The sequence below is a fragment of the Lepisma saccharinum genome, chromosome 1 (assembly GCF_977018435.1).
Source record: "Lepisma saccharinum chromosome 1, izLepSacc3.1, whole genome shotgun sequence".
Taxonomy (NCBI): Eukaryota; Metazoa; Arthropoda; class Insecta; order Zygentoma; family Lepismatidae; genus Lepisma; species Lepisma saccharinum.
Window position 1 is genome coordinate 145,135,364 of NC_139229.1, and position 14,242 is coordinate 145,149,605.

At 35.6% G+C, this 14,242-nt stretch overlaps 1 protein-coding gene and 1 long non-coding RNA gene across 3 annotated transcripts in view; one reads left to right on the forward strand and one right to left on the reverse strand.

Annotated features, from left to right (window-relative positions):
• LOC146002157 (uncharacterized) overlaps window positions 1-14,242 on the forward strand; it is a 36,846-nt gene that overhangs the window by 6,222 nt on the left and 16,382 nt on the right. For both annotated transcript variants that reach the window (XR_014443683.1, XR_014443685.1), the window contains exons 2-3: window positions 6,014-7,921; window positions 12,652-12,787. This is a non-coding gene — a long non-coding RNA (uncharacterized LOC146002157). The remainder of the gene's footprint in view (window positions 1-6,013; window positions 7,922-12,651; window positions 12,788-14,242) is intronic.
• LOC146002140 (chitinase-3-like protein 1) lies at window positions 1,366-10,316 on the reverse strand. The gene is made up of 11 exons (XM_083139862.1): window positions 10,307-10,316; window positions 8,978-9,043; window positions 8,382-8,567; window positions 8,071-8,171; window positions 7,775-7,906; window positions 7,479-7,606; window positions 6,615-6,741; window positions 5,999-6,184; window positions 4,208-4,330; window positions 3,306-3,479; window positions 1,366-1,630 (listed from the first exon to the last, which is right to left on the reverse strand). Exons 2-11 carry the CDS (start codon window positions 9,036-9,038, stop codon window positions 1,418-1,420), a joined length of 1,431 nt encoding a protein of 476 aa, XP_082995988.1. The 5' UTR covers window positions 9,039-9,043; window positions 10,307-10,316; the 3' UTR covers window positions 1,366-1,417.

The window sequence follows — 14,242 nt, forward strand, 5'->3', positions numbered from 1 at the left end:
CCCCACATTACGGTACTTTATTGTAATTTTTGGCCATTTTCCACATCGGAGATTGTTAGAGATTTTGGCACATTAACCAACCCAGGTTTTGGTGTGGTTCTCATTTTTAGGCGACACAATATGGTCCCCATCTAGTTCGCTGCACTTTTGAACACTTGGTGTAGTGCAGGTGTCAGGTTGGTGGAAGGAAGTGACCTTCAATCAAGTAGACAAATAGCGGTCTTCAAGTTCCGAATATTCAATAAATGCCAGTGTGCTGCTTTAAACGTTCATTTGATTAGTTAGCACACACCACGTGATCATGCACCACACACTATGCTACTCCATATGCAGTGCAAATGTTGCTGACACCTAATATACTACTTGACTCCAAAACAACGAAGTAGACGAGTCAGTGTTGCACTGTGTAACCAACTAGATGCTTGAGTGCATAGAGAGTCAAAAAGTGCAGCAAACTATGCGGGACTATTGCAATTCAGGTACTAACTCCAAGAGTCTGTTTTGTTATTTACAATTTTATATAGCATGTTCATCAATTTTAGATTAAACCTTTATTCCATTTTTGCGATGTTAAAATGTGGCAGAATCTCAGAGTATGGCGTGAATTTAGGGTACACTTTAGATACCTCAAGAATTTGGACTGAATCATCTCTATTCCCGGCAAACATTTTTTGTCCAAGAGCTACCATATTACCAATACATATTCTATGATTGAGCACACCCGGGAGACATAAAAAGTTATTAATATTGATCTACTTGTCAGATCTTCCCCACATCTTTTCTTTCAATACTAGTTTATGCTTTGTTAACTATGTGATGGATATAGTCTTTAAAGCATAGGGTATTCTCTAGATATGTATCCTCCATAATTCACAAATTATGTAAGATTTTAATAGCATAATTATGTTTTCAGAAACTAGCCCTTGAAGTAAAATATCATGGTTCACCAAATTGAATGCCTTGGCCAGCAAGGAATACATTACCTGTTTTCTTTAGTCTAATTCATATTCTTCTATATATGTAATATCCCACAGATTGTTTTAGGGAGAGAACCTAACAACTGGTGAAAAAATTTATGTAAAAAGCATGTGAAAAAATATTTGCCCACATTGATAAACTATAAATCGTGAGACCTAATCTGGAATTGTATACAAGGACTTTTGTGTATATATTTGGTGAAGGAAATAGCCTAAGTACATATGTACTCATTCTGATTTTAATAATCATTTATTGTTGAGAGGTAAATGTGTCAGACTAAAATTGTACTTGCAATAAAACAAGGGAAGTTTTATTTTATGATATTACTGTATATATTATTCAATTATTTCTCATACATAATTTATAATCAGTAATGTTTTTGTTTGTTTTTAAATTTAAACCATAAGGTGATTGTTGTTGTTAAACATGAATTCCCAAATCAGTGGCTGCATCCAGGAACAGCATCTGGCCAAGTGCAATCCTTTCCTACTGGGTCGAAGACTGTTCCTGTTCCACATTCATAGGGAATGACAACCCATTCACCTCCTTCACTTGTGCACTGGTAGTACTTGCTGCAATCTGTTGGATCAGCATTCAAACCTTCTTGTTTGCAGATTTCACTTGGCGCAAGAGTTGGAGGGGCTGATGTTGTCTATTAAGAATAAATGTTTTATAGTAAGCAATAAATTACGTAAATGTGATGGACTTTTGAGAGTAAATTCCGATTTTACCAGGAGCCTAGTCAGGTTTTTTTCTTGTAATCATTAGGGGAAAAATAGTATTGAAATATTGACTTGCTATGTACGTACCTGACACTAAGCATATTTAATGGGATAACCTTATCCGTAAAGTACTGGTTTTGAACTTGACACATAATATTGTAAGGAACATTTGAACAACTAAAACTAAGATTGTGTACACACAGCTATCGTTGTTAGCCCATTAAGGTGCTCTTCACCACAGGTTGTTCAAAACATCTTTAATTGACGAAAGGTGGAGAACTCGTAAGTGATGGCAGGATGAGTAGAATGAAATTACAAGCAGTTCATATAACTAGTCGATACTGTTTTGAACCCATACCAATTCTGTTTACCACCAATACCGATGCTTGAAAAAGTAACAATTAAAAGTTGTTCATTAATTAATATTAGTCCCCGAATATTCCACTCCAATTGTAAGCATCAATTTACCATAATTTTCCTTTAAAATATTAAAAAAATTACATCAGAACATTAAATTACCAGTTATGTAGTTACAAAATAGTTTTTTTTTCATATAATATTTGTGCAAAATCCATGGAAACCTCAAATTTAGCATAACTTGCAGGATAATTAGACTACACAAAAGTGTCGTGCAAAATTTTTGTGGATCCCACGTGTGATCTAATTGCCAGGAAAGTATTGGTAAATATAATCTAACAAACCACTACTATCTGCTAATATCGATACATCAATATCAGCTCAGCCCTAAGAAAATGTTTGTTGTACTGATCAAATACTTGCATTCTCCAGATGGGATTCTTTTCCTTTGTTCCAAACAGATTTTACCCTGGATAACAGCCAAAACATGATTTGCAATATCATATATGAGAGACAAAGTATTTTGCAAATATATTAAGGGCCTCCTTGTTGGTATGGTAGTAACCAGCAGTGTAACTTGGGGCAGAACATGATCCTCTGGTTTCAGAAGGTTAAAAAAAATACCCTTAACATGTAAATTTTAATAAACCTGGAAATTTGTGGTGGCAGAGGCATGTGCTCCCATTGTCCGTGCCAATTCAAGTCTATGGTATAGTTGAACCACAGGCAAGAGAGCTTGTGCAAACCCGCGACTCCTGTGCATTGTACTCCCATGTGGAGGGGGAGGGCAGAGTGGAGCATGCTTCCTTATGGCTCGAGTTGAACTGATGGAGGGGAATGTGCACTGGAACTTTTGGCTGAAGGTTCTTTTCTTTGTGGTCGCTCTATAGTAACATCATGAAGTAGTAATCAAGGGGTCCTAGGTCTGATACCCAGTGAAGGCACATAATAGTTTGTATCTTACTTTGAACTGTAGATGTAGTCCTACTTAGCCTGTCTGTGCATGAAGTGGGCTTAAAACAAACTGAAATTTCAGAAAAATCTCCATTGCATTGATCAAAATTTGTTGGTCTGACCCTATGAACGCATGTCAGCATGCCAGTGGCTTGTAGTACAGTGAGTCATTGATTTGTGTAGATTTTTAGTCTGGCTTACATATACTTGTGCTCTTCATGGATATAGGGGTGACTTAAAAAATATATGCATGCTTCCATTGCAACATTTATGTCAATAAGTAAAATTACTTACTGTCTTTGATGGATCAGGTGTTGTTGTTGGAGGTCTTGGCACATCACCAACAACAATGCTGCTTATTGTGCTCAACAATGGATTTGCAATGTCCCCACAGTTTGCGTGGAAGTCATCTGTCTCCAATGACCACACCATGGCACCTGCAAGGTTGTTCTCATTCACGTAGTTGGACTGTAATTAGAGGATGATTGGAAATTTAGTTTAAACCCTTTATCAGAAACTTGGTTAACCGTAGCTCTTCCAATGAATACATTTAATATACATCTTCATACTGTATACAGATAAATTCATCAGAAAATAACACGATACTGATGTGTATTAGAGATGGACAGACATCAATAACTGATATTCTACTGGTCCAATATAACATTACAAATGTTCCTGCTAGAATGGAATTATCCATTCACCTCCTTGTTTGCAATTTGGTAACCCCAATGGGTTTTGCTTGAGAAAGAGAGTTTATATATTTAGAAACTTTACAATTCGAGGATATACAAATTAAACTGTTATATACAAAAGAAATGACAAATGGCTGAATTTTTTACTAAATGACCGGCTATTTATAGAAGTGCCACGGTAAAATTATTTGCAATTACTATACACACAAACCAACACACTGGTATGTCGACATTAGCCAGTACTGATGGATCTTGTCTCATTTCTAATTATCATATATGTTTGTAAATTTGATTTAAGTAAGTTAATGTATTATGAATACCATCTCTTATATCTACCAATATTAAAGATAGTCACATATATTATTCAACTGTTCCTGAAATACAGCAACACTAATATGTGTTGTGTTGCAGATCATAATCAAAATATAGGTGACCTTTTTGTTATTTCGTGTGATTGTGCATGTCAACCATAATTTCAACTGTAGCATTTAAATAGCATACCTTCAGAGTAACAGCTTCAACATCATCGAAGCCAATCCATTGGTCTCCCTTGTAAATGTAAGGCACTTGGTAGTGTTCGTCTCTCACCAGGGTCCAACCACCTTCTTTGATCATCACGCAGATCTGCAATAATGCAAATTTATAAGTATACAGCCAACAGAATCTATGCAAATTGGTTCGTCTGTACATGAGAAAATGAACTATATAAATTAATTGGGAAATGCACATTTACATTTTTAAAAAAATGATGAGATTGTAGGGGAAAAAACTGAGAAGTATCAAAGTAGACTGCATAATACAAGCATGCTACATTGTGATGGAAAAACATGGAGCATGTCGATAGCTTATTCCAAGTATGTAATGAATGCTGAGGAAAATTAAGTTGAGTGATTACTCGGCCAAGCATTTTCCATTGGATGAAACATTATCACAGCATCAAGTTGTATTGTAATTGTAGAAATTTACAAATGGAGACTCCTGAGTTATATGTATAGTAGAGTACAATGAGAATGAATCAATTTTGAATTTAATCACCAATATCTTCCAGAACTTCCACTGACTTAGGTGATCCACAGAATGCCACAGAAAACTTTTGCTGGGTCATCCTTGAAATTACACTTTGTAAAGCATTATTTTTAGTTTTCAGCATTTCGCTCCTTCATTCTCAGATATTTTATTGATTTCACTCGATTTATTTTCATAAAAATTAATAAAAGTACTGTATCTATACAATACATATTTATTATTTACGCCATGGTTAAGTATATGGAGCACTTTGCAGAACTAGTAACAAAATTAACAGTAAATATTGCCTGTGGGACGTATACGCACACAAATAAGTTACGAGTAACATGATATGTCAGTTTTAATCATAGTATGTTGCGGAGTTGTTGAGTTTGTTTTAAAGTCCACTTTATGCACAGTAAGGCTAATCGGGACTGGATCTACAGTTTAAATTGGGATCCGAACCACTACGTGTCTCCACCGGGTATCGAACTCGGGACCCTTTGATTATAAGGCATCGATGTTTAATCATAGTGTTCAAATACACAGAAATAAAGACAGATGTACGGAAGATTAATAGATGTGAATCAAAAATATTTCAACATTTGTAATAAGAATACTGTGATGCTATTTTTTTGTTTACAGAGTGTATTTAAAACATGTAATTTTCATTAATTTTGTAAAAGCACCGTGTGTCAAAAGTGGTATTTATCTAACAAGTGACAACTATATTAATATTTGTGAACTTTGATTTGAAATAGTTCCAGTTCAGGACTCGTGTAAAACATTTATTAATATTCTGAAAGACTTCAATTTGTGGCAACATTCAAGAAGCGGTAAGAGTAGCAGTCTTCTTATTCCTTGAAAGTCATATCAACTCCACCTTAATTGATTTTAACTTAATTCATCAGTCCATGAGTTATTTCTGTGATGACAAAAAAGTCCAAACTATAAGAAAGCATTTAGTATGTATGTGATATAAAAGCAACTATTTCAATCATAATATGGAAGTAACAGCAAATGAAAATGCAATATACTATTATCAAGTTAAAGAACTGAAATTCATCATATATTTATTGTACTTGAGAAGTGCTTAATCAAACATTTAACAAATTTTAAACTCCAGTTTCTGTTGAAATTCTTAACTTACATATATATATATATATATGGAACTAAAAAATTGAAATTTGTTTGGAAATTAAATGATATTGACAGAGTACTAGGAGATTTGTAATAAAAATTAATAAATGTTACATATAATAATAATAATGTATTTTTAATATTTACCTCATTGTATCCTAGGAAGCCAGCCTCCCTTGTGTAAGGTCCAGCAGTGCAGGGCTTTGAACCAGGGACTCCAAATCCATTTTCATTAGGGTCATCCAGAGTGAAGCATCTTCCGTACAAGGGGATTCCCAAGTTGATCTTCTCGGGTGGGGCTCCCAGGCTGATCCAGTAGTTAACGCTGAAATTCTAGTGGAGATGGTATCATAATGTAAATATTAGAATTTTAAAATAGTCTGTAATTGTATCCTAAATTTCTGAAATAAGGCAGTTTGTTCAATATTTGGTTTGCAAAACTTAAGAAACTGTAATTAAGTCCTTATGTAACTCCTTTGCCTTATGAATGAAATATTTTTGTGAGTAAGAATGCTGAAAATGAGCAAGAAATGTGGAATAAGTTTGTATATTTATTGTTCAAGTCATAATGTGTGTGCATTCAAAAAATATGATATATGTGTGAAACAGATTTGTAATTGATAACAAGGTGTATTCTTATTTCATTATATTTCAGCTAGTGGTGTAATATTTTATTTTCAGAAAAAAATATACCCAGACTAACATTTCATAAATTAATGATATTCACAAGTTACAATTGAAGGAATTGATAACATCTACTCACTGTGTTGTAGTAAGTGTTGTTTCCTTCATCATATTCAGGGTTTCCGTACATTGGGGAGTTGAGTCCAGTGAGTCCATCAAAGGCTCCATGATAGTCATAGCTCATCAGGTTGATGTAATCCAAAGACCTAAGAAATTCACAATCTTGTAATAAGTGTTATTTTTCCTCTTAAAAGTGTGCAGTATTATTTGACATTGCATATTTAGCCTCCTCGATGGTGTAATGTTAACGTCATCTCCATGTAATCAAGGGGTCCCTGTTTCGGATCCCACTTTAAACTGTAGGTCCAGTCTCGATTAGCCTTACTGTGCGTCAAGTGGAGTTAAAACACAAACTCAAACTCAAACATTGCATATTTTAGCAGTAAATTAGTAAATATTGTTTTTTTTATTTGTAGGAAGGATCAAATCACTTTCTTAGATGCATATGTGCACATCAAGGAAGCTTATTTGGAAAACCATCCTCATTCAGAACTTTTTATTTCTTCAGCTCTCACCCATTCCATGCCAAGAAAACAATCCCATCCTTCCTGGCTGTCAGAGGACAATATCTCAACACCTCTTCCATTTCCCAACGAAACTACAAGCTCCACTTACACAAAGCCTTGTTCAACCATGGTTATCCAACTACTATATCCCATCAAATGTCAAGAGTTGCCTCACACCCGTGCCAAGGATCCTGCTACAATCTCCCCCATACCTTCACCCAAGAGTGAAAATTTCACACACAAGTTATTTTAATGTATGTAGGTTATGCATTCTTTTGTTCATTATTTTTACCGATATTAGTTCAAATGTTACTTATTTGCAGTGCATATTTATCTAGCACTTATTAAATTTCTTTGTTATTACTTGTAATACATACTGTGAGATTGATGGCACATCATATGAGACATCAATGGTTCCCTTTCCTGCAGAAACTGCTGCAGTCAACAACAAGCCTTCTGGCTCAAAAGCTGCCTTGATCTCCTTCAGAAGTGTTGCATAGTTTGCCTGAAAGACAAAATTTTGGGGTGTACATAGTGCATTCAAATGCATTTTCTAATATATAAATAAAGAAGTTATAGCTAAAGAACCAGGTTTGAACCCTGGTTGTGTTACAATTTTTCACAATTATTTTTTAAAAATTAGTTTTTGAATGAAGAGTTGCTTGCCACTTACCCTGTCCTCAGCCTTTCCACCTCTTGCAGAGGGATACTCCCAATCCATGTCCAGTCCATCAAAGTTGTACTTCTTAATGAACTCTACAGCATTTGTGATGAAATTACTCCTACTTGCAGCACTGGCTGACATCTGAAGTTGAAACAGGCAAGAATTAAAATTTAATGACTTTACATCTAACATAAAGATTCTTTATGTATATACAGTATTTCATTCAGGTTACTTGAAATAAAGTTTAGGTTTTTGTCTAAAATTTTCAATGCCCTGTAAAATTTAGATTTGTAATTAGTACTTACAGCCGAGTACTTTGGAGAACCTTCATTCCATCCACCAATGGCCAGAAGAGCTTTAAGGTTTGGATTCTTTTCTTTCAGTCCTGTGAATCTTGTGTATGCACCTGTAATTTGGATGAATGTTAAAAAGAAATAAAAATATAAGATATCTATATATGTATAGAGAAGAAGAAATAATAAAAACACTAATTGTGAATATTCAGGTATATTATACTTGTAATTTATTTAACTTGCTTTAAATGGAATTATTTTATTGTTTGAGGTGTCAAAACTATTTCTAAATGTTCATATTATAGTTTGATATGGTGGATTACCCTTTCCATAGTTGTCGGGAAGGTCATTCCAGCTGTCAAGAGCCACCATAATTCCTTGATAGTTGAGTCCAGCGAATCCATAGATGATGTGAGTGCAGAGGAATGGATCAATGTTTTCTACATCAAACTTCCCACCCTCTGGTCTGTAAACAGCCCAACTGCCATAGTAGCATACTAGGTTCTTCCCTGAAACAAAATGATTTTTCATTCATAAGTTTTTTCTCGAGAACAATTAAAATTGTTTCTTGTGGAGAATTAATAGAATACCATGTGAACTTGTTAGATACTTTATTTTAGAAACATCATTGATCCCAGTCTTTTATTCATGGCTTTTTAATCTGTTAAAAATATATTGACATTCAGGGATTCCACTAACCTTGACATCCTGAAAAGTCAGGAAAATCTGTTTCAGATTGATAAAATCATTGAATTTTGCCAAAATATTTAAAAACCTGCTAGATTTCTCAAATTTCTAGTTTTATAAATATAGATAGCTTTGAATATAACATTCAATAATTTATAGACATTTTAAAAGCACTAAACTATATTTACATAGCGACAACTTTTTGTAATCAGGACTCAAGACTATCTTTTACCTGACGACAGAGAGCAGGTTGCAAGCAAAGTTAGCAAACCAAGAGCAGCTGTGAACTTCATCTTTCCTGAAATGGAAAAATAGAAGACTTAATTGCTACTATGGAGTTGAATCCATTCAGATGTAAATTCTCATGGTCTTAATGCTCAACTGTATACCATATTAACCTACCAGAGCTTTGCATTATGGGATATTAACACATTGGAAAAGTGTTGCGGGACATTTTACAGCTCCCCCGAGAGATACTTGGATTCTGGAAAAGTACCATGTAATGGTCAACAAATTCTGACATTTTCCAATACTTGTACATGAATATAAGCTCTGCCATCTGGACTCTCGGCCAGTATAATCCTCTATGGGGCTTGTTGTGTTGTCCATATACGTTTGTGATTGTCCCTTCATCCATCTCATCTGGGTACATTGTCGTCTTGTAATCAAGGGGTCCTAGGTTCAGTACCTGGTGGAGGCACTTAGTGGTTCGGATCCCACTTTAAACTGTAGGCCCAGTTTTGATTAGCCTATCTGTGTATAAAGTGGACTTAAACAAAAAAACTCATCTAATCTTACCACCATTCATACTCATTTTCGAGATTAGCTAAAAATGGCAGAAATGCAAAGCAAAATATAGCAAATCAAACAGTCAATCAATTATACGTCAATATCAACTCAGTCCTAGCAGAAAACACACACACTTGCACTCAGTAACTCTCACTCTGACTCTCTCTCTTTCACTCACTCACTCTCCTCTACCCCCAACTTCAAGATTAAATGGTTTCAAAGATCTGCAGACGAGATAGTTGTGAAGATGTAAAAAAATAAATGAAAGTTATTTAAAAATCAACAGGAAAACCATTGTTCCCATGAAACTGTGAATAACGTCTTGTGTGTTTTTGAAGAAATATTATTAAGTTATATGCTAATTCTTTGACAAATTATCAACACCCAATATGATTATATGCCACGAACTGTCAATACAATTGCAAATATAGTGACAAGTGTCTTGTAGTTTCTCATTTCAGTACTCTTCATTGTGCACAATTTTCCAACAGTGTTTTATCATCATTATTATTGAAGGTTGGGCCCATCCAAAAAAATATCCTGGCTACACCCCTGGACACTTCCATTCTAGTGTATCCTTGCAAGGAGACATTACTCTTACAAAAATCAGGAATGTGTAAGAAGAGAAATAACGATAGCTTAGGTTATCCACTGTTGAAAATTTATGAAAAATTGTAATGCTAAAGCTTTCAGTGAGGGTAACATTATACAAGCATAAGACAAGTACAAGCAAATTAAGCTTAAACATCATTTGATATTTGTATGTACTTACCTCTTGTAGTGGAGATGCTCACTGTTTTCCAGTGAATCTGCCTGGCTTTATATACAGCTTCTTTTTAAAGCCAGGTGTTTGTATTCTCATGAATGTTGCTACACTTGAGTCTGAAACACTATCTTTTCAGACAAAGCAAGTGGTCTAGAGTAAATTATCACACATCATGTTTAAACAGTTACTTAAAAATGTATTGATTGCATCAAAGTGGATGGAAAAGTTGCAGATGTCCTAATCAGCTTGAGCAAGTTTTTTTTTTCTCAATGATAAGCTGACATTTTTTCCCCCACTGCCAATAGATAGTTCAGCTGTATTAATAACTTGCTGTCAGCTCAGTGGCTGAGTATGTTAAGTGGCAAAGGTAAAGTTCCTGTGCATATAGCACCCTTGCCATGAAGGTATATTTAGGGGATGTGGGGAAGGGCCCCATGCATTCTTCATGTCGGCCATTTTGGAGGTGATGTGATCAGAACCATGCTCCGGCCACATTTACCCCCCAGGTACCCATTGATTTGAGGCTGGGTGAGCCTCAGAGCTGCTTTGTGTGGGGACAAGGCCGGAAAAATTCCAACTTTAGATCACCCACCCTGGGAATTAAACCCGGATCGCCCACATGGATGTTAAGTGGTCGACTTTTGATTTTGCCACTGACGTTTCCAGGTTTCCCACTTTAAACTATAGATCCAGTCCCAATTAACTTCTCTGAGCATAAAGTGAACTTAAACAAACTTTGACTTTGGACATTTCTGCGAAAAAGGGGTAAAAACATCAGCCAAAATGTACCAGCAGACAGTGCTTGAGAGACTAGTCAAGAACGTCAACAACACTCTCTTCCATGGTCAGAACTGGAGCTTCTAGCAGGATTCACCCCCAACATATGGGGCCCGAACAACACAGCAGTGGCTGGAAGCAAATGTACCAGACTTAATTTCCACTTCGGATTGGCCTTCTGCAAGTCCGGACCTATACCCTTTGGACTACAATTTGTGGTCCAAGCTTCAGGAGATGGCTTGCAAGAAGAGACATCCCAATATTGAAAGTTTAAAGCGGTCTCTTCTGAAGGCAGTTGCTCATTTTCCAGTCGATGTGTTGCGTAATTCAATTGATGCGTGGCCACAAAGACTTATTGAATGTGTGCATGCTAAGCATGGCCATTTTCAATAATGATTTGTGATTTTGATTTGTCATGCATCCATTTCAGTAATATTATTAGGATATTAAAATATCTCTCAGCACTTTGTGTCAATTTACTTAAAACTTTGTGACAGTATTTATGGTAAGACTAGGTACAATATTAAAACTGTATGTCCAGTCCTAATTAGCAATATATGCCCAAATTGTACTTTAAAAATGTGACAATTAATTGGCAGAAATAACTACTGTGTTGATTTCCATACAACAATTGTACTGAAGGCCTCCCTGATGATGCAGGGGTTCCCTCGTTGCCGTGTAATCAAGGGGTCCCAGGTTCAATACCCAGTGGAGGCACATATCAGTTCGGATCCCACTTTAAACTGTAGGTCCAGTCCCGATTAACCTTACTGTGCATAAAGTGGACTTAAAACACCAACTCAATCAATCAATCGTACTGAAATTCATGGATCTACCCAGTGATTATTTTTCTGACAGCATACAGTGTTGTATGTATGGTATGCTGTACTGGCACGTTTTTTTTACTGGTGAGAATAAAACTAATATTATTTGTTGTACAAAAGCATGATCATTTATGAAAGTGTCACACACTATTTTCTAGTAGTCCGTTTGATGAACTGAATAATCCTCTTTTGTGGCACAATAACAAGCCAAGGGGTGTAAGGGGCGACCTTCTGCTAAGGTGTCGAAAAGTCAACCTCGCTTACACGTAGTACACCCTGGACTGCATTTTGCAGATTAACGAGGTTCTGGCGACTGGCACTATAGCCAGTATAATTCTGTGTGTTGTCCTGTATTTTGTCCTTGTGTGTGCTGAGTACCCCTTTACAGACTCGGCTTTTAACCGGTCAGAATGTTTTAATGTTTTATTTAACGCCATTAAGTTATTTTAGTTATGGCACAATTGTGTTCTCATATATGTTTTGGATAAGGTAAGGGGCTGGACACCGATTAACGTGATGGGGACAAAATAGCATTTAAGCGCTGACGCACCCAATATTATAAATTCAAATTCAATAACAAGTCAACTCTGAAGGGTACTGGAACCTTTCTTCCCAGAGAAAAAAACACTGGACCTACCACTTTTTATCTCTGGTATAATCACTAATTGAAATGTATTATTAAGAATTATCTTTTCTGTGTGGTTTCATAAAAAAAATAATCATTTTTTTACATATTTTTGTCCTTTACAGGAATTGTTGATTTGAAATATTAATACTGCACATTTACGCCCAATGATATAAGGGAGAAACGAATAGTAGGAAATAATCCATAATCTTGGAAAATTGTCTGAGAGTATAATTGGAACCACTAAGAACATGAGCACAAGTAAGTATTCCATTGATAAAAAAATCTATAATTATGCAAACAGTTTCAAGTGTTCACTGTTATCGTGAATGTACTACATTTTTTGTATAGAATTATATTAGTGTACCCTTTTGTTTATCACTGTGTGAAATATAGTTTCTTTAGTATTGGTTTAACTCAGTTATAATTTACAACAAAATAGTAATAAACTAAAACCACATTAAAATACCATGCGATCATGCTGATACTCTGAATTCTGGGAAAAAAATATTTCTTTTAGAATTCCTCTTAGAATATCCTACATGTGGATTATTTTCACTGCTATCCAGACATTTTTGATAGTTTTGTTATGTCACCAATTTTTCCTCCTGGTAAAGGTAAAAAAAAAAAAGTGTTCCCCTGTGCTTAGCATCATGCCATGAAGGCGTATAGGGGGTCCGGGGGTAATGCCCCACAATTTCTTGATCTAGTCGTGAGTGGGGGTGATGTGATCAGCACCATGCCCCTGACCGCCTTTACCCCCCCAGGGTTTCCCCCAGGTACCCATGTTATTCGACGCTGTGTGGGTGCCAGGGCTGCTTCCAACGTTAGAAAAGTTCCCGGATTTGAACCGGCCGGGGATCGAACCCGGGACCTTTAGCATGGTAGTCAGACGCGTTACCGACTGAGTTCCCTCTTGGTTTGAAACATATTGGCAGTGTCTGGGTGCTGCTTCGGTAGCATTCTGTGTTAAGTGCTTTCCTCACAATATTTCTTTTGAAGTTTCCTGGTTCAATCCCTGGGCCCTGTATGTGTGTTTCTTTGTGATCAACCTTTCATCTAATCATCCTCATATCATGATTAATCAAATGTGGTGAAAAAATTATGCAAACTGAGAAAAATAAAAATAAAAATTCTTTATTAGTGCTCCAACTTTATATTTATAAAAGTATTTTCCCTCTCAACATTTCCTATCTTATCTTATATTATCTAGGACCGAGCGAATACCACTTTGAACCCATATCAATGCCGATGCTCTCACCAATACCAATGCTTGAAAATTGTAACAATTAAAAGTTGTTCAAAATATTGATTAATATTATTGTGTAACCGGTCCCCATGGCAGAGTGGTTAGCACATCGTGCTAAGATGCCAGGGGTCCCAGTTTCGAATCCCAGCCTGGGCATGGATGTTTGTGAGTGTCCATTCATCAATTTCATCATATCATAACTCATCTTCATCTTTGCAAATTTGCCAAAAGTGGCACAAAAAGCGAAGTAAAATAAAGTAAATCAATCAATCAATATTATTGTGTAAAGATCCTGCTCCAATTATATGCATCAACTTGTTTTAAAATATTAGAGAATTACATGAATATTAAAATAACTGGTATGTAAACACAAATCCAATTTTTGTCATTATGCTAGTGCAAAATAAATAAAAACTTCAAATTTTTCATAATTTCCAGGATAATTAGACTCTGTGAAAATGTCATGC

What these genes read in the sequence shown, in the direction of transcription:
- LOC146002140 (XM_083139862.1), bottom strand. Translation starts at nt 9,038, where the DNA reads ATGAAGTTCACAGCTGCTCTTGGTTTGCTAACTTTGCTTGCAACCTGC. An exon ending in AACCTGCTCTCTGTCGTCAG is followed by an intron (nt 8,568 to 8,977) that starts GTAAAAGATAGT and finishes ATTTTGTTTCAG; the next exon opens with GGAAGAACCTAGTATGCTAC. An exon ending in GTTCTCCAAAGTACTCGGCT is followed by an intron (nt 7,907 to 8,070) that starts GTAAGTACTAAT and finishes TTTCAACTTCAG; the next exon opens with ATGTCAGCCAGTGCTGCAAG.